The following is a 20,059-nucleotide window of genomic DNA, read 5'->3' as shown; positions in this document are numbered from 1 at the left end:
GGAAAGATGTGCCGATGGGACGAAGGGCAAACAAGGTGCTTCCCATCAAAAGTAGCTTTTATTTCCATTGCATCCGGTCGGCACTAAGTCGAATGTTCATCCATTTCGCAAAAAGCCATTTTTATCGTACCGTATTCTGGCAGCCCATTCGCCAGAGAGGACCAAGCTATTTCCATTACCCGTTTTTGTGGGCGCATCCAAACGTGGGGGAAGATTCGGCGAGCCCAAGTGCCCAAGAGATACCCCACGTTCTGCCCATCCGACAAAAGTACTTTCGAGTGCTGCCCGAAATATTGTCCAAAAAATGATGCAATAAACATTTCGCAGTATCCAAAGGCGCGAGCAAGGCGTGTCCTTCGACAAAAAAAGCAACAACCACAAGTACCTCTGTTTACCACGAATCGTAAATATATCCAGTGATGGATAGGAAAGACCAGCATACTGTCTATCCTGGATTACGGCATGAAAGAACGTACTTTTTTCATTTCATTGCATCTCCCCGCGGATGGCCCGATATAACAATTTTCCTGGAAAAAAATATGTTTCCTTTAGCCAAGTTTCAACACATACACTGATGCATGGTACAACAACACATCCCCAAAAAAAACCCGGAATGCATCGCTAATAGTCTTTTAGAATGTGGTTAGTAAAAAAAACCCATCCACCATATCACGCGATCATAAATTGTATTACTAATTTCATTTTACTCATTCCCCACGAACCATGCTCCGAAAATTATTCCTTCAATATTTTATTGCCCGATGCATGCCGGGGCGAATAAAAAATCCAGAACACGTAAGAATAACAAAAAAGACGCCCACCATGCCGCTAACTGATGGCACACAGAAAGTCACGTGCACAACGTGCAGCTCTCGAAGCATATGACGCCATCCGCACCAACATCCTCTTCCGGCTAGATGCACAGTCTGCATCATCAATCACCCGTGCTCCCGGTGCTGCATTGTCCAAAAGAGGAATTTGCATCGTTTATTTCATCTCGCCAAAAGGAAAGTTTCCTGCCGCGGCTCACATCCCAAAACGCCCACGAGGTCCCACCGTCGTGGATGCATTTCACGACACTACTCGATGTTGCAATATCCACCAGATCCGCGAAAGATTCAAGTGCATCAAGCCGGCTTGCTGGGAATGGCCACCGGTACGGGCTCTGATCGGATGCCGCTAGCGTTTTCCCTCCGAAAGACGACATGATGTTGCAATAGTTTGGCCGGAAGGATGGCACATCTTTTTTGCCCTACCCGACATCTCCATCGCTCTTCGACCTCTTCACGAGCTCTTCCAGAAACACCACCGAACCGCTTCAAAGAGCGTGCTTCTGTGCACGAACGCTGGGCTTTCGGTTGGCACGGTGAATATGAAATTGGATATTGAAGCTCGGCATGCATGTTGAAGAAGAAGCAGAAAGCCCGCGTCTCACCGGTTCCAGCCCTGAAGAAAATGCAACAGGACGGGGTGGAAATAATGCAACGAAAGGTCACACACTGGCCAATCTCTCACTCTCGCTCTCTCTCTCTCTCTCGTTCCTCAACGGTGCATCTCAGCCAACGCGTGACATCCCGCACCGTTGAATTCTTGCCACCTTTCATCCCATCCAGAGGCCAGTTTTGGAGGGCACAGACTTTCACTTTTTCGCGAGACAGCGAAATTCGCGATGAAATTGCCGCACCAATCCTCCTAGATACCGTTTTACTGTTTGTTCTAAGCGTTTTTGTATTAAAAATTAGCTAAAGCTTTGCAAGCAACACATGTACATTAGCCAAACGTTATCATTAAGCGTTATTTTGCTAACTTTACCTACGCAATACTTTTCTGCACATTACTTCTCTTGACCAAAGGGCAGATAACAGCGTTGCATGTGTTACGCATCTTCCAATGAGTGCACTTTTGCTGTATTCTTCAACCCAGCGACCCCGGACGAACGATCAGCTTTCTACAAACAAGGACAAACCATGCTGATGGCGATGCAGAAGACACCGCTTGGATGCGGATGTCGCGAAGCAGAGGAACCAGCATAACTGGGAACTGCAGTTTATGTTTATTGGCTCTCTTAGCAGACTATTAAAGCCTCATGACTCGGGCGCATATGGTTGGCCGGTTGCAACCGGTGCACAGGCGGCAATGGATGTGGCAGTTGCGAGATCGCAACGTTGCCTCACTGCTGTAGCCATACGTTCAGTAGCTTCGGCAACTACCGTGCGCGTCGGTCTCTATGTACCAGGGTATGGCTCTAATGCCTCTCGATTTCAACGATTCGATTGAATTACCTCATCGTTACGCCGGCGCTGGCCAAGATAAAAAACAACCTCCCAACCGAGATCGCATCAGGCAAAAGATGATACGGATCGCCATGAGCTTCCGGAGCAACCGTAATTGCCAAAACCGTCTTCTGACCTCTGGCCGCGCGCTTCCATTGGCTGCAATGAACATTGGCCTCCAGTGTTTATTCAAGCTGCGAGCTGCTGGGTATTCAACACGAAGTTCCGCCCCAGAGTTCCGACCTCAGCTCATCCATAGCTGCTAGCTGTACTTGATTAAATTTGCAATGTCACCATGTTCATTTGCCGAGCAGCCAGCGAACAACGAGTCAGCTCGGTCCCATCCACCCCACTCGGCGCTGAAACATTGAAGTTGAACAAGTGGCGCATTCTGACAGTTAATTGTATTCACACTATGAATAAATCATACCAAATGTCTTCACTTCACAGGTGGAAATGTTCCTCGAAGACAGTTATTCTTTTGATGTAGAATGCTTATTACATTAGAACGCTCTTCTTCTTCGGCACACTCTAACCGTGCAAGTGGTTTACAACCAGCAAACTGGTGCACGAGCATTTAGTCGCCTCGGCAAACACTTCATGGTACGTAACGTGAGCGCTTGGTTTGCGCGCACGGAAGGAGAACAAATTTGGGAAGCAATTTAAACCAAATAGTAACACATTACACGTTCACAGTCAGCTAATGCTCTTTCGTACGAAGAATACAGAGAGCTGCAGCTTTTCACTGTCTTTCACCGGGGATGGTCCATTTTGGAGTTCGCAAATAGAACTGGATATTCCGAATTCAATGCGCTGCAGCTTAGATAATATTTCACTGCACTTCTCAGCATCCTGAAATGCCATTAGAACTATCATGAAATAGGGCTGCTACAATGTCTGAATTCACGTCAAAGTCAACAGATCGAAACACAAGAAGTTCTGAGAATCGTTGAACATGCAGCACCTGTTGCTTTCATATTAGCAACATTCTTGCACTCCACTCCAGTTCCAGGCTTAGAGTGCAGTGTTTTTTGCATCAATATCAGAATGTAACATATGATGGACATGGCTCTTAATGGGATGTCACTTTTAATGGGCTTACCGTTCAACATGTTCTATTCTGCAGCGGGGGTTCGAAAACGGTTTTAATCCAACAACGTCTAAAACATTCATCAACTAACCACGCACCCATGTAGCAGACAAAAAAAGAACTCCACCAACGTAAACATGTCATTATGAACCTAACCTCATCAGGGGCTAGATAGAAGAAAATTGGCAAATGTCTCGTCCGCTGCCCCCGCAGGCAATGATTCTGACTGGTCAGTGCACATTACCGAAGCGGCACCGGACCAGCCGTTGATGCTGTTGCTTTCCTCGATAATGATGTTGATCTTCGCCCCTGCAAGTGGTCAACACTAACAAACCCCCCCCCCTCCCTCTTCCACCTGATGTTGTTATGTATCCCCCTCATATCATTGCCCTTGCCGCCCCCTCCCATTGGACCTAGCTGACCAACGATGCGGCAGCACCATCGAGACATGGAAACGAGCTGAAATATGGCCCGTTTATGAAAATGGACCATGGTGAATATATTCCATTGCTTATGTTTGCATGCAAAATTGTTCAACTATCTGCACCATATTTACTGTGCGGAATGGAATGCCGGTGGCGCGAGGCGGCGGCAGAGTGACGTGATGCTTTCCAAACCGACCGGTAAAAGGGAAATGTAAGCCAAGGTTCCTTGGTCCGGGTCGTGGCGGTTGGCTTTGTTTAGCTATGCACCGGATGCGAGGATAGCCACCAGGCTGCCAGGCTGCATACGGCTGTACGGGTCAAACATGCTCGGCAGGCACGAGAAGAAACAGCTGGACCTGCCAGCGATGGAACGATGAATTTGTGGCGAGCACCGTAGTCCATCGCATGTTCAAAAGCATACCCCCAAAAAACGTACCCTAAAAATGCATCATTCTAGCGTACGGAAGGCGAGCGTTACTCTTACAAATAAGCGGTAAATAGGTAAATTTTATGGTCATTTTGGTTTTCCAGCACATTTGTGCTTGGTTGGCAGAGCTACCATCATCGTAATCACAACAGGCAAGTAGAAGTAAACAAATGGTCGTACGGACCTCTTGGACCTTTCCGAGTTCGTTCAATATTCTGATCACCTACGCCCATCTACGGTCTTCAATTCACTGGAAATCGAATCATATTGGATCTATGCTACTGCTTATCACGCCTTCCTTGAGAAAGCTTATGATGCATGGAATGAATCTCATGTTTTAATGCAAAACCCAAAAAACTGCATTCAACTTGGCTTATTGATTTATTGAAGCTAGTGTTACGTCATGAACGAATGAGAATGCCCGAACCGAGGTGAACCAATGCACGGGATCTATATTCCACAAGAGATCTAAGGCCAAAAGAGCTAGGAGCTCTTCAACTTTGACCTAAAGATTGTGAGAATTCGTTCACAATTTGCCGAAATGCTAGCTCATGCTCTAAAGTTTAAACGTTTTTTTATTGTTAAGTTACTGACTCCAAATCACCGATAAAGTACGCTCTCTCTTAGTTGCCCAAGGTGAGCTATTTAACACAACACTGCGTCTAACCATCGTTATTATCCGATTTGAACAAGATACATCGTATATAATTATAAATGATGCTGGAAGTTTGTGTCTATAATCGTTGGGACATCCCCAAGATAATGTTAAGGTCTAGTCCGTTCGAAACAATTAGCTAAAACATCAATGATATCAGTGCTTTACGCTAGCACCATGCGTCTCCATACTAATTAGCCGTGCAATTATCGAATAATCACAACCATCCCCAGTGTCTCACGTGACATGTGCTAGCCTGTGGGCCGCTAGCCGCTTTACATAAGAGCTAATTACTATAATGCACACAATACCAATTGTTAAATAATTTCAAACTCAACAGCGACACCTATTGTCACCTTGCGTTACGATGACGCATATCCTCGCGGGAGAAATCTATGAGCCAAGCCATACCTCAATATATGCGAACGTAAAAAGGATATGTCCACAGCCAAGCATTATATACATTTCATCGGTCTCAGATTTCCGGAACGACGTTTCCTGATACGGCACTCCAGCTATGTGATAGCGATTCTCCGCTGATCCCATTATCGGTTCTGCTCGATTTTGTAACCTTTCGGGGGAGCTAATGTTACTACCACCGGCAATGTTCGATGCGCCCCGGTATCGTTCAGCATCACAAGCTGATCACGTACGTTGCGGATCGCATGCAAAACGTCAACCGTCACATAAATCACCTTCCGTTCCAATAAGTTGTACCCTGGGGAAACATCGAAACCGAAAGGCATCGGTTTTTCTCCAGTCCAGGAACCGTCTACAGTGGTGGAAGGCTGAAGGGTGTCAGTTTCAAAGGACCCAGGGTCCCGGATACAACCCTTCAATGCGGTTCCCCTTCCTCCCTAGCGGTGCTCCAATCCGCCCGCTGGAGACTTAACCAAGGGGGACGTAATTCAAAATTTATTGCCACCTCTTTGCCGCTCGCTTTGTTCACCACAATCGCATTACATTGAGCCGCCATTGAAACCGACGACGGACTGCCGGTACACTCCTGGTCCGTCTGTGACCTCCGGTGGCTCCGTCCCCCAAAAGGATCAGCCGAAATGTCGTCTGAAAAAGCAGTCCCCCGGAAACGTTCCCTCTTCCACGCGGGAACTGACAAAGGTAGAACGTTCTTTCTCACACGTGCACAAACGGAATGCCGTCTGCAACTGCACCGCTCATTGTAAAACCGTGTTCGACATCACCCAAGCACGGGAAGCGCTGCCACGCCGTGGTCAACATCATCAATATGAGCAACGTAGGCAACGGAACTGCCCCGAAGAGCAGCTGGGATGAATGAATTAGCATATTATTGACGATGCCGAGGGTGCTCCTGGCGTTGATGGATTACCAGCCCAGTGCCACGTTTGCGGTGTTTGTTGCATTAAATTTGCCACGCTACCTGATGGAGTGCTGTTGCAACCCTCGCCAAAGGAAGGCAAGTGTGTAGTGCAGCCTTTAGAAAACATCCCTAAGGATATGGGAAACACGGTATAATTTATTTCAATCACTGTCGCGTGGTTAATAACGCTTGGTTAGCTCTTTTTTTCGGTCTGGAACGTAAAGTCAATTTCATGGAAAACATTTCCAACCCATTTCCTATGGCCGGGTGACATTGCATCCAACACAAATGAAGCTATCAAAAGATTAACTAATGGGAATGGTGCGTGACTGACGGGGGACGAATCCCACAAAACGCATTGTACTTGAACGCGCAACACGCAGTGGACAGCTCGCACGCATTTTTGGATTGAAAAACTAATTGAAGAATTTTCCAATAATTGTTTCCAAAAAAAAAAAAACATTATCATGTAGTTAAACTAACTTAAAGATCACACTATTTGGAGCGAATGCATTTTTAAATAACAACATTTTCACAAAAAATTGAGTTGACGACTTGTTGTCTCTTTCAATGACTTAATTTCCACTCTCTACAACCACTTTGTATTCTTTCGCTCGGAGAAATTCGTTTGCCGTTCGATTTACTTTCGGAATCCTTCATTATTTTCCCCGTTTTCCTGTCTGTACTCCCCCCGTTCGAACACACGAATGACCCTCAGTGCAAATCATCAATTATCGCTTACACCCACAATTCGTTCATTAATCATTTGCGTCACCGATGTTATCGGATGCTTTAATGTGACCCTTTTTGGAATAATTAATTCTTTCCATCGCTGGTCACCGGTCACCTATCGGCGCCATCTGGTTCCGGGCGAATGAACACAAACCCCGCGTAGCGATCATCCGGATGGTGGTATCGACTGGCTGAAAAATAGTCCAACTTCTTTTCCACCATTTTCGCGTGTGTTTAGTGCTTCAACGACGAAGATGCGTCGATTCTTCCGGGCAAATAGCTTCGTTCAAACGCTGCGTGCGATGTATTACATTGCCAAAGTTGTGGGACTCATTTCGTTTACCGTATCGTTCGATGCAATCGGTATGCGGCGCAGCTTCAAGGACGTGCTTGTTTTTGTTGGCTTTATGTTTTTCAACAGTTACATTGTCTACAGTACGGGTATACCACCCAGAACGGACAGCCCTGCGTACTTCGACTCGTCGCTCATCGAATTCATCCTCAGTCTGTTTCTTACGCTCCAGTTAATCGCTTTGCTCGGCATTCCGATCGCTAACTATGCTCAGGCGTACAAGTTCAATCGAATTATAGAGCTGATCATGGAGGTGGACATTGGATTGGAGCGACTTGGGTGCACTCACGATTACAGTGCGGAGTACTTCTACAGCACAGCGTACCTGACCATTTCCGTTGCTATTCAAATCAGCTGTCTTATCGGGACCTCATTTACGAACCCTTTTCTCCTTGATATGGACACCGGAAAGAACGTCGTGGCCCTTGTCGGTTTCGTCATGTGCAACTTGGTATACATCATAACCAGCTGCTACTGCTGTGTGACGCTCTGGGCAATAGTTTATCGGTATCATAAAATTAATGTCACGTTTTGGTAAGCATCACACTGACAATAACATTCCTCGGGAAGAGAGAAACAATTGACCTAACAATGGGTGGCTTTATTTTCAGCTCATACTTTCATACCAACGAACAAACCAATAAAGCATTGCTCCCACTGTCCGAAAAGGAAACAATCAAAGCAATCGCCTTGTTGTACATGAAGCTGGGAACTGTGGTGCAGATGTACAATCGATGCTATTTTGCACACATATTTTACATCATTGCTAGTGCTTTTGGACTTAACTTGGTGTGTTTGTTTACAATCATACACGTGTATATGGTTGTCAGTAGTGACGAAAGCTTCGATACTATCATGATATCGCAAATATTACTAAGCTTTTTCTTTATTTTGATCATCATGCAAGTCATGTTTGCCGGAAATTTTTTGCACAAAAAGGTATTGGTTTATATTGGATATTCCTGAATATTACTGAATAACTTCTATCAACTTTTTTAAGGCAAAACACACAGCAATATTATTGCATAAGGCAGTCATCTATAATGATTGCAATGCAGTAGTTGTGGAGCAAGTAAGTACAGAAAAAGCTCTGCAGAAAATCATCAACCTATAATAGTAATTCTCATACACTTTCAGCTTCGATCATTTTCCATTCAACTAAGTCACGAAATGCCAAAAGCTTCGTGCTACTTCTATGACATCGACTGGGACTTTTTGCTGTCGGTAAGAGAGAAGCGAAACGTCTCATTACACACTATTTACATGCATTTTCCAGCCCCATTATAGCGACTTTCCAAAATCATGTTAAGAGTTTGAAGTTTAAAACTTGCCGCACAAGTGTATTTAAGTGTTTCTGCTATTCTACAGCGCTTCCGAAATGTTCCAAAGTGTCTACATACAGTTCTGTTTCCTGTCTTTTCAGATGATTTCCTCGTTTGCTACCTACCTCAACATACTTGTGCAGTTCGACATTATGCAGCTGCGAACAGCAAGCTTCAAGAGCAACAGTACACTGGCCGTAATCTGAACAGTTCGGGAAAATAACGTTTGCAAATCGCATCCAGTTAAAAAATTTTAAACAAGGAGAAGTTTCATTTTCAAATTACAGCACATGATGCAAAAGCAAGATTCATGCAAAAACCAAAAATTGAATTCAGTATCGTCGGTATGAACACGGCACACGTGTTCATTGTTACGCGCCTAAATGTCTGCAACTCGGTGTCACATCTCAAATCGTGCAATTGCATAAACTTCTCTTTTCTTTTACTTTCATCTCTCTGCGTGCAAGAAACATTGCGTTGTGTCCGACTCATTGTCCAGTGCTGAGACAAAAACCAAACATACAAATTACCGCCTTTATTGGCATTATTTGGCGCACTTCCAGAAGTAGTTTCACCAAACGGAAATATCGAAACAATTGCTTTGACTTCATGCTTCTTTGTTGAATGGATTTTTATGCTATCGTCGGTGCATTTCGCCAACATTAAATATACATTCCCAGAGATTTCCACATCTGGCTTGTGCAAGTGCGTGTGTCTGTGTATTGATCAATCAGATATATTTACGGAAGCTAACCCAACCATTAGAAAAGTGTTATTACGATATTAAATGTAATGGCAACACATATGACAAAACTAAATAAGGTTTCGCATTATATTTTATAAATTGACTATCATATAAGACAGCAGGATTTTTTCTTTTCCGCGTTGGTTCTGAAACCTTTTCTTTACTTTACTCTATTTAGAAACATCTTCAAACAACACAGTACGCTTCAAATAACATATATGATTTCCACCTTTTCGTTAACACTCTCCACATTACGCACAACTCAGCTAACCAAACTTTTCTTCCCCACATCTAAATCTTTTCTGAAAGCTTTCCCTCGTGTTAAGCCCCAACCTGCGATCCCGCTCCGTCACACTCAGTCTGTTAGCACCTCAATTGGTCAGCTGAAAAGTGACGGCCAATAATCAGCTCACGTACCATCAGGCAGATAATTTTGCGTTCGACGGGCTAGACCTTCTCCACGCAGGCTATACATCTTGTGCCACACCACAATGCCGCTTGATTTGCTTGTGTGTGATTACCTCGATAAGCAGTGCTCCCGCAACAAGCAACGTCCCACGTCCATCGGATAGAAAACCCGGCCAGAAGATGAACCGATGGAACTGCAACCCAGCCATGAATAATAGATGACGAACTATGAAAACAAGACCGGATGCGGTTTGACAGGGTTGGGATTGGCAAAACGCACCGACCCATGCCACAAGGCGCGGCGGCATGTAGCCGACGGCATGGCGGAGGTTCTGCCATCCTACGAACCATCCGTCCGGGTCCTTGCTACGTGATAAATTTTACTTGTCGTTTTTGTCGGTTTCGCATTCGTCCTGGCAGTTTCCTATTAACTTGTGCGGATTGCGTTATGTCTGCGATACTTCTGCTTAAATGTGGACTGGAGCGCTGGATCGAGATAGACGGCATAACACTGTATGATGCCCATCCCAACCATGATATCCAAGCCCAGCGTCCAGCAGCCTTCTGCAAAAGATATATTTGATACTGTCACTCACTGCACCGGCCACTTCTTATCTTACTCTCGAGCTAGGATTTAACCTCCCAAGGAGGCGTGATTTGTTTCACCGCGGGTAAGCAAGAAGATAGATTTTAAAATCTTACACTGAGACATGCTGTGGCATTTGCTAGTGGAGGGAGAAGCCGTTTTTTTTTTGGAACTCCAACTTTTCAATTTCCAGCCCTTCCCTCGCGGCTGCCACGCGATGCAACGACCGTAACTAATGTTTTGACGAACAGCTAAATGATGGATGCATTGGCTTTTACGAACATCAATCTTCTGTGGCAACGGGAAATCCATACCACCGCTATATTATTAACGTTGATAAATAGCTGCTCCAATAGCTGCACGGTGAATTTTCATCCCAGAAATACGAAACTTATCGGATACTCCCAAATGCAGTTGCACTTCACACTTTATTCGCAATAGTTGACAAATCAAATTGAACAAGAATGATTACATGCATCAGAAGTGTAGCTGCTACCTGTAATTGAGAAGCTGTTCATTCCCAATGCACATATTAAATCATATTCAACCGAATCATGCCTTACCGAAATTAAAAACGGCCACTCAAAGTCATACAGCAAGCAGGACACTTTCGGTGCGTTGCTTCGCAGTTGCTGAGAAAGGAACTTCAACTGTCTAAGTATGGATAGCTCGTAACACCCGTAACATACAACTTTGTGAACGAATATTGCAGTTCGCTTGCACTGTATGGAAAGTCATGACAAAGAATGTCATTGAGTTTTGTTTCGCAATGCGTTTTGTATCATTTGATTTACCTGTTGCGTTGCTATACTTCCAACTACTACAACTTGGATAATGAACGACAAGTAGATACAACCGTAGATCATATTATTCATAGACACTTTGCGCGATATATCCACTGCCGGATGAGATAATTCATGGATTATGCCGAAGATTGAAAATAACGTGTATCCAAAGGCAGACGCCATCATTAGCAGTATTTGAAGGGCAAAACAATAGTTAAAGTCGGTTATGGCTTCACTCAGCTTTTCATGTACATCTCCGAAACAGCGCAGAGTGCCAAGAACATCTTTTACTTCTCGAATGCTTGGTTTATGAACATCGTCCGCTAGTGAGGTAGGAAACTCGTTACTGCAATTAGAAAGACTCTCGTTGAAAGCGTTGGAACCATTGAACAATTTACTATTCGTACCTTATTACTTGATTCAATCCTCGAAAGCGCATATAAATGGAAGTAACGGTCAAACACGTGTACGATCCAAAAATCATGAAAACTAACGACGTGCGTAGAAACGCTATGATTTCCAGTGCCGAAAACTGCTGCGATGTTTGATCATCAGAAATGAAGAATGTGGACACCATCATTAATAAGTTCGTTACTACCGGGGTGGTGATGTAAATGCAACAGATAAGATGACTTAATTGATGGTCCACACGATATCCATAACCAGTCAGGATGTTGTCCACCTGGTTGAGTGTTTCAAAAATATGAAACATCCGACGCCCGAAGAGCCGATTGGAAAGCGTTATGCATAGCGAGATGATAATGCCCAAATTTACAGAACTATAGATTCCCACATTAAGAAGAATCGACTCGGAAAAACTGAATGTCGTTCTGCTTGTTATTGTCAGCGCGTACACATCAAGCAGGAGGCCCACCACAAGCACAAACTGATCTTTAGCACTTTTACTTAGCTCATATTGCTGAAAGTCAATGGTGTGGGTGAAGATTCCTACAGCCTTTCCAGCCAAATACGCCGGTCTAACTGACTCGTATACTGAATTTACGATAAACCACCTCATTTCTTCTGACCAAACTGCGTAGAATCTAACAGCGAAACACTCAATTTATAGATTTCCGGACTCGGACTCCAGATAATCAGCGACCAATCAAGATAAAAGCATAACGATTAGTTCTCGTCTTCCGGTCTACCTCAATCGAATAGATGCATCAAACTGCAAAAGAATTACCAGATACGATACTAAAACGCCTAAAACCTGTTAAAGAGATGAAGGAATGTTGAATAGAATACGTGTTTGTACGATCCCAATTCATTATGAAACGCACCTGAAATACGAATGGCCAATCGATTACGATATTTCTTGATCCAATAATGGCCGATCGGTTACGTACTTGTCGCGAGAATAGCACCATAGATCGAATCAGTTCGTCATTAGTTTCATTATTCATTGCCTTGTGTATCAAAACGCCCGTCAGCTTGCTCTGCAATTACGTTCATTTGAAAACGAAATCATCCAAAATACATTAATTACATACTACTTCTCACCTCCTTGGCTACCGTTCGGGACAGGTGAACGAACAGCATGAACATCGTTGTGTAGAACGAACTGCCACCAAAATTAAACACGGCAAACATGCGCGTGCGGGTATCATTGCTAGCGTACACTTTAAGCAACGTAAAGACGTTGAAGGCACAGAACTGCATCAGCACCAACATGTTTCCTATGGCCACATCTCCAAAGACTCCATTGATGTGGTCTGTTATTTCGTTCAGCTGATGGTGCATGTCAGACATTTTCTGCACGACTCTTATTCGCTCCTGTACCGTTCCACCACGGTATCGGGTACCATCCAGCCATCTACCATGCCGTTCTCCATTGGTGGTGTCAAATCTTAACCTCAGTGCATTATTTAAATGCACAAACCGAAACGACACGACACACGCCAAGCAATAGAACCGAAACACAATCGTCAAATAAATGACATTGAAGTAAAGCTGTCCGAACACCATTCGCCATGAAACCGTTGGATCATCAACGTACATCACGGTGCCCACATTATAGCTGGTGAGTAGGATAAGAAACAGGGCGAAGCACAGGCCTCCACCTGTTAAGATGTATTTTTTGTGAGCTACAAAATTCATTGGATGTTTCATCAGCTGAAACTGACATTAAATGCAAACAAACGATCAATAGGGCACCATGAAAATAATCAGTATTTCGAGCTGGAATCGTTACCTTCAGATCGAGTTGATGAATTTTCTGCAAAAGTTGCATGATTGACTTCCATTTCCAAGCTAGAAACATAATTACACCGGATGTTCCAAACATGCCGCCTATCAGCAGCGTCCGAATGCCGTACGTTACAATCATCGATCCATTATTCACCAGTTCGTACGGGATGCTGGCATGGATGGCAGCAACCACCATAAGCAGCACATGTAGCACTGTAAAGTGAACAAGTCTTGCTACGGTGAGTTTGGCTGTTCTGCTCGCTGGGTTTCCAACGTATTGATAAATGTTAACTCCTACAGCGCTGCACAATATTTCACTATACTTCATGACATCAAACACGTGGTAAGGTTCGGCCAGAAACCAATTGCTTACACTTTGACCCATGGTGCTCGATACACTGGGATCTCATCACAATCACTACTGTTGCTTATATGCATATTTTGTGTGTCGAATGAGGCGCTAATGTCTTTTTAATCACACCCATCTAAATTGAGGTGTTTTCCAAAGGTTTTATAAACTGAATGTCCGTTGTCCCACGGTCAGTTCGTTGTACAGCACTGACAATTGCGTTATGGACGTTTTTGGGTTTGAAAATAGTCGAGAGTTTGCTGTATCCTGGTGGCCGAAAATCAATGATCACATACACTCCCTCTCATTCGTCTGGAATACTTCCCGACTGTTCGGTGCGTACACTGTTCCGTTTAATCCCACGGCCGACAAAGCGACCGTCCACGAGTTTTGCTCATCCATCGCACTGACGATACTGCGAGCTTACATGATCTACATGGTTTTTACGACCGAATCATGGGATTTACTCTTCACATCAAGCTCGCAGTTCGTAGAGAAAGGTTTGGACATACTGCTTAAAATACCAATCGGTTTAGTCGTGTTCATTCCTTGGATATTTTTGCTGCGCAAACCTCAAATCTCCCATTTATCACACGATCTGGCCGTTTTCGATAATTTGGTAAGTGTGCCATCTTCTACACTTAAAAATAATACCACCAACTTCTCATTTCCATCTTCTCGCTTTTTCCCTACAGATGAAGAAGTACAATTACCCTCACAACTACCAATTTTTCCACATCATTGCAACAATATTCACTACAATTGACGTCGGCATTCCACTCATTATCCTAGCGGCTATTCGAGGTTTTAGCTTTTGGATGAAGCACTTTATGGTCCTCACATTCCTTAGTGTCTCCTGGTCGGCCGGTATGTTGTTCAACACCGTGTTCAACATACTACTCTATCACATTCTGTACCGTGTTGAAGTTATTAATGATTTACTCAGGTAAACTTGCTTAAACTTCTGTTCATTATCAATGGGCAATACGACTAGAATAGGTTTCTCCTTCCTATTAGGAAACTTTTATATTGCGATCGTTTCGAAAATAATACACTGGACACTATGGAGCTGATCAGGACATTGATGCGGCTGCACGATAAACTCGGCGATATAGCAAACAATTGTTCAAGATGTTTTGCCATTACGGTGGGAAAATATTCATCGTGGAGATTAGGGTGAAATTAATTTTATTACTTTTACACCTTTCCACAGACCGTCCTAACCATGATCCACGTGTTGGTGTCAAATATACTGACCACCTTTGCTTTAATTCGTGTCGTGTTCTACCATTACGATGCAATCGAACTTCGAGATTGCATTTTCTACATGATTGGTATAATGAGCTACAGCTTGCTGCCGATTTGCACCATTTGGATGGCAGGAGATATCAAGAAGCGAACCGTTCTCACCTGGAAGTTAATACACCGCTTCATCAACACAGCTGACGACATTGAAATCGAGGATCTTCTACAACGGTTTTCCGAACAAATGAACCATCGATCGCCCAGCATTGATTTTCGATTTTTTGACGTTGACTGGCCATTGCTGGTGAAGGTAACTTCGGAAACACAGAATCAAAATGCTTCTCCTTACATCTCTGTTTTACATCTATACACATTTCCAGGCCTGCAGTGAAGCGTCCACTTATCTGATTATAATGATACAGTTCGATATAAAACAGTGAAAATTTCAGCCACATTTTCTCCCGCGTCCTGATACGCACGATGCACCCATAGTGATACAAATCAACCTCAATTTTCCAAACATCATACAACTACAAACGAGCGGTTTCGGAAACGATTGTATCAACCCCCCCTCGCAAGTCATGCGCTTTTATTAGCGAAGCAATAAATGGCAAATGGTTTGCAACCTACAGCAAAACAACATCGTAATATACATCATAAAACTGTTCAACCATTGCCCAACACGCACATGCTCCAAACAGCGTCATAAATTCTGCGCATAACCATTTACAAAAGGTACAGCTCTCCGGATAAAACTCGATTCCGTTTTAGTGTCAAAACTAATCAAATTTGAATCCAATCCCACCCATTCCATATCTTTGTGCCGCCAAAATTCGAAACAAATAGTAAATGTTAAATCAAATTAATGCTTCGCAATGCATACATCCCGAAAGGCCAGCTTACAAGTAACGCGTCCCTGAAGGGAATTTAATTATCGATCATAACTGTGTTTTTTTGTTTACAATCCGCCAATTGAACCGGGGCCTGCCGTTATAATCCCCGTACTATATTTGAGTTTACGCTCTGCAATCCTGCTGCGACACATCAACGGTTCCACGGGTGAAGATTAATCTGCGAAGAATTGTCAATGCTTTTAATTTACCAAACAGGTGATAGTCCGCCCAAAATGAATTTTGCACACGCAACAGATGCTCCCATCCATCGACCGTGCGAGTTCGGGAATAAAGATTTTTATTTATCAATTAATGAAGTGTAGCTTTTTTCTGCAAACATTCACACACACACGATGCCGTTAATTAATGAGATGCAATTAAGCCACCAGCCGGCGGAGGGATAAAGGAATGCCTCGCTGGTTGATTGGCAAAGAATCCGATGATAAACGGTATAAAATGTCACAAAATCATTAAATACTTCATTCGGCTAATTAATTTCGTCATTTATGATGAAATTTCAATTCATTACGAGCCCCCGGGTAGTTGACGATATGTTAAACATTTCGAATCCTGTTGCTCCAACGCGGGTCTCCAGTTGGGAATCTGGAATTGTTGCTTCTGTCAATTGCTCAGCTATTTTCACGCAGGCAAGGGAACTTCATTGGATGAACGGTCAGTTATTATGTCGAACTGCAACAGTATTACTAGGTAGGTAACCACCAGCCCAAACATCTGCAACAAAACAGTAGCAATTACTATACACCACACGGAAAATCTATTTTGGCCGGAGAATCTTACACTTGACAGCGTTTTCCAATTATAATCATAAAACATGCATCGTAGTCTCGGCTGTCGGAGAAGAATTTGTTGTGAGAAGCAAACAAGCTTGCGCTTGGTCGATACATCGTTCTCCTGCTGCAGAGCATCATGCAGCAGATTCACAATATCATTGCTAGTGTTTTCCACACCCATTCCCGAGAAGAAAATTAATCCAACCATGAGGATGTAAAACATCCAGGCTGTCAGCAGAATGAAAGTCAACCGAAATTCATGCACACTTCCAGCGAAATAAGTGTACGAGCTGGCGTATATTACGAAAATGCTGTACATTATTACACCACAGATTAGACCGACGACCTGATTCGAGTAGATCTGATTGGCTCGGTCAACGATACGCGTCAAGGTAGCGAAATCTCCAGCAAGCTCCGCGACGACATCGATTGGATCCATCCGGCGTCCCCAGCGTGGCTTTTGCTCGATCCACCACGATCCAGACTCGAAGTGTTTCCTTATGCAGCATTTTATCGCTTCCAGTCGATATGTAACCAACCGTGCAGTGACAACGAAATGAAAATTCACTATCATAAACTGTACTCCAGTGTACGCATAAGATAACCCGTTAATCATGTGATTTTTTAGATAATTTTCAGAAAATAAACTCATTCCGAGCGTGAACAACGTCCCAAGTGCGATGAGCCCAGCCAACGTGTACAGTAGCCGCGCAAGCACCACAAACTGTCGCCTTTGGTTAAGGTCATGGTTCTTCCGCTGCAAAGACCGATCCACTGCGAACAGCTGTGCTAGTATGGTGCAGGTAAGGTTGCGCCGCAAGAAGTTATCGATGGCCAACAGGGTCATAACGGCAGCACCGAATGGGAACAGAAAACTAAGTCCCTTATCCATCACTGTTGACCCGGTAAATCGGGTCAAACGAATGTTGACAATATTGATGTACGCGCAAAAACAATTCCCCACAAAGTTTATCAACAATGCTGCAAACTCGAGACGAGTTACTTTGATCTGCACGTACGGTGGTTCGCCCACAATCGAAAATGCAGTTTGTCCAAACACCTTCGAAAAGGCTAGCAAGGGACGTACCACATCGTAGATATGGTGTGGATTTCTGTACCGTAAACACATGACTAACCATTGACCTATGAAATCAGATTCCAATTATTACTGAGCGTCCTCATGCAGGGCTACAGAAGTGAATAATAGACTATCATAAATCATGTAACGGCTCTTCCATCAACAAACGACTTCACATTCGAGTAATTTCATACAATATTCTGTCCAAACATTATCCGTATGCAATGACATAATGAGCTCCAGCACGGCAATTGTGTGCTCAACATGCTCAACAAAGTGTGCACTACATTCGACACCTTTCCTTGGCACTTAAACGAATGCCTTCCCGTGCTTTACCGTGCTTGCAATGATCGTCAGAGAGCCAGATGTCAGTTTGTGTCAAACGTGAAATTGTTGCCTTATCGCCTGAACGATCGTTCTCCCGGGATCGATGGTTTGCACCATTCGTCAAAACAATCACCAACCGATTCTAATGTCCCCTAGGGATTCTTCCATGGTGATAACGCATTGAGCTGTAGTACCGATTCCATGCGGCTTTCTCTGTGTTGGTGGTGCTTTTGGGTCGAAATGACCTCTGCCTTTTGATGCCGGGGATGCTGATCCCGCGTGAAGTACTGATAGCGTTCGACTCAACCGATTACCCAGCGGTTCGGTTGGATGGATTGGGAGCGTCTTTATTTGTGCATAACAAGTGAAAGTGATACGTTCGTCCATTCTCGGAGAAGCGGATAGAATGCAAAGCAATATTCTTCGCCATGTGGTGCGATCCGGGTGCAGTCGTGTTTCATCATCAAACCGAGCTACACTGGCGAGACACTTTGCCTCGGATAAAACACCCAGCCGAACAGCGCTTTATGACTTCCATCAGCAACAGGGCGGGAAGCTAGTGGACTTTGCTGGGTACTGGTTGCCGGTGCAGTACAGCGATCAGAGCATCATCAAGTCGCATCTCTATACACGCGAATATGGCTCCATCTTTGACGTTTCACACATGTTGCAGACCTATCTGCGAGGTAACAGATAGAACGTGATGGAATAGCAATCGGCCGAAGTTCGAGGATGCTCATTTTGTGAAATCTTTTGCAGGCAAAGATGTTATCAGTTGTTTGGAATCTACCTGCACGGCCGACATCAAGGGTTTGCGCAACGGAACTGGTTCACTTACAGTTTTCACCAACACTTCCGGAGGCATTCTGGATGATCTGATCGTGAACCGAGTAGCAGACGATCTGCTGTACGTCGTGTCGAACGCATCTAGAAAAGATGTTGATATGGCCAACATATCCGCTGCTGTTGCTTCGTTCCAAGCTAAAGGCAAGGACGTTTCCGTGGAATTTCTTTCTTCCGACGATCAGTCGCTGCTTGCCGTCCAGGGACCCAACGCAGTCACGACGCTACAGAAGCTCTGTACCAAAGACCTTTCACGGCTGTATTTCATGAACACTACCACCGACACAATTGCCGGTGTGGAGGGCTGTCGGATAACTCGCTGTGGCTACACCGGTGAAGATGGTGTCGAAATCTCGATTCCCTCCACCAAAGCAACACATATTGCGACCGCTTTACTCGACCCGAGCGTCGGAAAGCTAAAGCTAGCCGGTCTAGGTGCACGAGACTCGCTGCGCGTTGAGGCAGGCCTGTGTCTGTACGGCAACGATATAGACGAAAGCACGACGCCTGTCGAAGCCAATTTACTCTGGCTGGTAGCGAAAGCTCGTCGCGCCGAGAACAACTTCCCGGGCTCGGACAAAATTGTCTCGCAAATAAAGAACGGTGTCACGCGCCGACGTGTAGGCTTCAAAATGGACTCGGGAGCCGCCCCAGCACGCCAGCATGTGGATATCTACAACAACGAGCAGCAGAAAGTTGGCGAAATTACCAGCGGCTGTCCGAGTCCGTGCTTGCAGCAAAACATCGCGATAGGCTACATCCGTGAAGAGTACAAAAAACCGGGCACTGAAATAACACTTAAAGTGCGCGATAAGCACTACCACAGTACCGTTTCGAAGATGCCCTTCGTGGCGACACACTACTACCAGGCTCCTAAATAAAACTGCTCACATATACAACAGTGTGAGATAGTGGTGTAAAGAATAAACAACAATATCATGTTTTATTACAAGTGATTTACATGCTCGGTCTGACTAAATATGATTTGCGTTTGTTTGTTTTGCTATGGTGGTAGTTATTCACGAGAATGTTGTTGTTGTAAACACACCAACGCCGCTACGATCAAATTGGATTAAAATTACGAGATACGAGATCATAGTGCCCACCATCTAAGAAAAAATAAAGCATATTAATCTTTGCGCAAACTGGCAACCAGTTAGTCATTAACGTACCGAAAATGCCAGCTGCCAATTCAACTCCATTG

General features: G+C 44.3%; 5 protein-coding genes across 5 annotated transcripts; 3 read left to right on the top strand and 2 right to left on the bottom strand.

Annotated features, from left to right (window-relative positions):
* The first annotated feature begins 7,195 nt into the window (after positions 1-7,195).
* Positions 7,196-8,821, top strand: LOC128298090 (uncharacterized). The gene is made up of 5 exons (XM_053033824.1): positions 7,196-7,827; positions 7,905-8,232; positions 8,294-8,365; positions 8,431-8,517; positions 8,717-8,821. Exons 1-5 carry the CDS (start codon positions 7,196-7,198, stop codon positions 8,819-8,821), a joined length of 1,224 nt encoding a protein of 407 aa, XP_052889784.1.
* A 1,954-nt stretch (positions 8,822-10,775) lies between these two features.
* On the bottom strand, positions 10,776-12,157 carry LOC128298091 (uncharacterized). The gene is made up of 4 exons (XM_053033825.1): positions 11,547-12,157; positions 11,149-11,485; positions 10,918-11,076; positions 10,776-10,850 (listed from the first exon to the last, which is right to left on the bottom strand). Exons 1-4 carry the CDS (start codon positions 12,155-12,157, stop codon positions 10,776-10,778), a joined length of 1,182 nt encoding a protein of 393 aa, XP_052889785.1.
* A 1,948-nt stretch (positions 12,158-14,105) lies between these two features.
* On the top strand, positions 14,106-15,363 carry LOC128298992 (uncharacterized). The gene is made up of 5 exons (XM_053034818.1): positions 14,106-14,297; positions 14,374-14,624; positions 14,696-14,825; positions 14,892-15,233; positions 15,304-15,363. Exons 1-5 carry the CDS (start codon positions 14,106-14,108, stop codon positions 15,361-15,363), a joined length of 975 nt encoding a protein of 324 aa, XP_052890778.1.
* Positions 15,364-16,455: 1,092 nt separating this feature from the next.
* On the bottom strand, positions 16,456-17,736 carry LOC128299075 (uncharacterized). Its single transcript, XM_053034928.1, has 2 exons — positions 16,615-17,736; positions 16,456-16,548 (listed from the first exon to the last, which is right to left on the bottom strand). Exons 1-2 carry the CDS (start codon positions 17,734-17,736, stop codon positions 16,456-16,458), a joined length of 1,215 nt encoding a protein of 404 aa, XP_052890888.1.
* A 682-nt stretch (positions 17,737-18,418) lies between these two features.
* LOC128298355 (aminomethyltransferase, mitochondrial) lies at positions 18,419-19,736 on the top strand. Its single transcript, XM_053034105.1, has 2 exons — positions 18,419-18,698; positions 18,772-19,736. Exons 1-2 carry the CDS (start codon positions 18,419-18,421, stop codon positions 19,734-19,736), a joined length of 1,245 nt encoding a protein of 414 aa, XP_052890065.1.
* Positions 19,737-20,059: the final 323 nt, after the last annotated feature.

The sequence above is a fragment of the Anopheles moucheti genome, chromosome 2 (assembly GCF_943734755.1).
Source record: "Anopheles moucheti chromosome 2, idAnoMoucSN_F20_07, whole genome shotgun sequence".
Classification (NCBI taxonomy): domain Eukaryota; kingdom Metazoa; phylum Arthropoda; class Insecta; order Diptera; family Culicidae; genus Anopheles; species Anopheles moucheti.
The sequence above is the reverse complement of the archived record's forward strand: the minus strand, read 5'-3'. Positions and strand labels throughout refer to the sequence as shown.

What these genes read in the sequence shown, in the direction of transcription:
- LOC128298090 (XM_053033824.1), top strand. Translation starts at nt 7,196, where the DNA reads ATGCGTCGATTCTTCCGGGCAAATAGCTTCGTTCAAACGCTGCGTGCG. An exon ending in AAAATTAATGTCACGTTTTG is followed by an intron (nt 7,828 to 7,904) that starts GTAAGCATCACA and finishes CTTTATTTTCAG; the next exon opens with CTCATACTTTCATACCAACG. An exon ending in ACTGGGACTTTTTGCTGTCG is followed by an intron (nt 8,518 to 8,716) that starts GTAAGAGAGAAG and finishes CTGTCTTTTCAG; the next exon opens with ATGATTTCCTCGTTTGCTAC.
- LOC128298091 (XM_053033825.1), bottom strand. Translation starts at nt 12,157, where the DNA reads ATGAGGTGGTTTATCGTAAATTCAGTATACGAGTCAGTTAGACCGGCG. An exon ending in GAAGTATAGCAACGCAACAG is followed by an intron (nt 11,077 to 11,148) that starts GTAAATCAAATG and finishes CTTTCCATACAG; the next exon opens with TGCAAGCGAACTGCAATATT. An exon ending in AGTGGCCGTTTTTAATTTCG is followed by an intron (nt 10,851 to 10,917) that starts GTAAGGCATGAT and finishes TCTCAATTACAG; the next exon opens with GTAGCAGCTACACTTCTGAT.
- LOC128298992 (XM_053034818.1), top strand. Translation starts at nt 14,106, where the DNA reads ATGATCTACATGGTTTTTACGACCGAATCATGGGATTTACTCTTCACA. An exon ending in GTTATTAATGATTTACTCAG is followed by an intron (nt 14,625 to 14,695) that starts GTAAACTTGCTT and finishes CCTTCCTATTAG; the next exon opens with GAAACTTTTATATTGCGATC. An exon ending in ACTGGCCATTGCTGGTGAAG is followed by an intron (nt 15,234 to 15,303) that starts GTAACTTCGGAA and finishes ACACATTTCCAG; the next exon opens with GCCTGCAGTGAAGCGTCCAC.
- LOC128299075 (XM_053034928.1), bottom strand. Translation starts at nt 17,736, where the DNA reads ATGTGTTTACGGTACAGAAATCCACACCATATCTACGATGTGGTACGT. An exon ending in ATTGGAAAACGCTGTCAAGT is followed by an intron (nt 16,549 to 16,614) that starts GTAAGATTCTCC and finishes GTTTTGTTGCAG; the next exon opens with ATGTTTGGGCTGGTGGTTAC.
- LOC128298355 (XM_053034105.1), top strand. Translation starts at nt 18,419, where the DNA reads ATGCAAAGCAATATTCTTCGCCATGTGGTGCGATCCGGGTGCAGTCGT. An exon ending in GTTGCAGACCTATCTGCGAG is followed by an intron (nt 18,699 to 18,771) that starts GTAACAGATAGA and finishes AATCTTTTGCAG; the next exon opens with GCAAAGATGTTATCAGTTGT.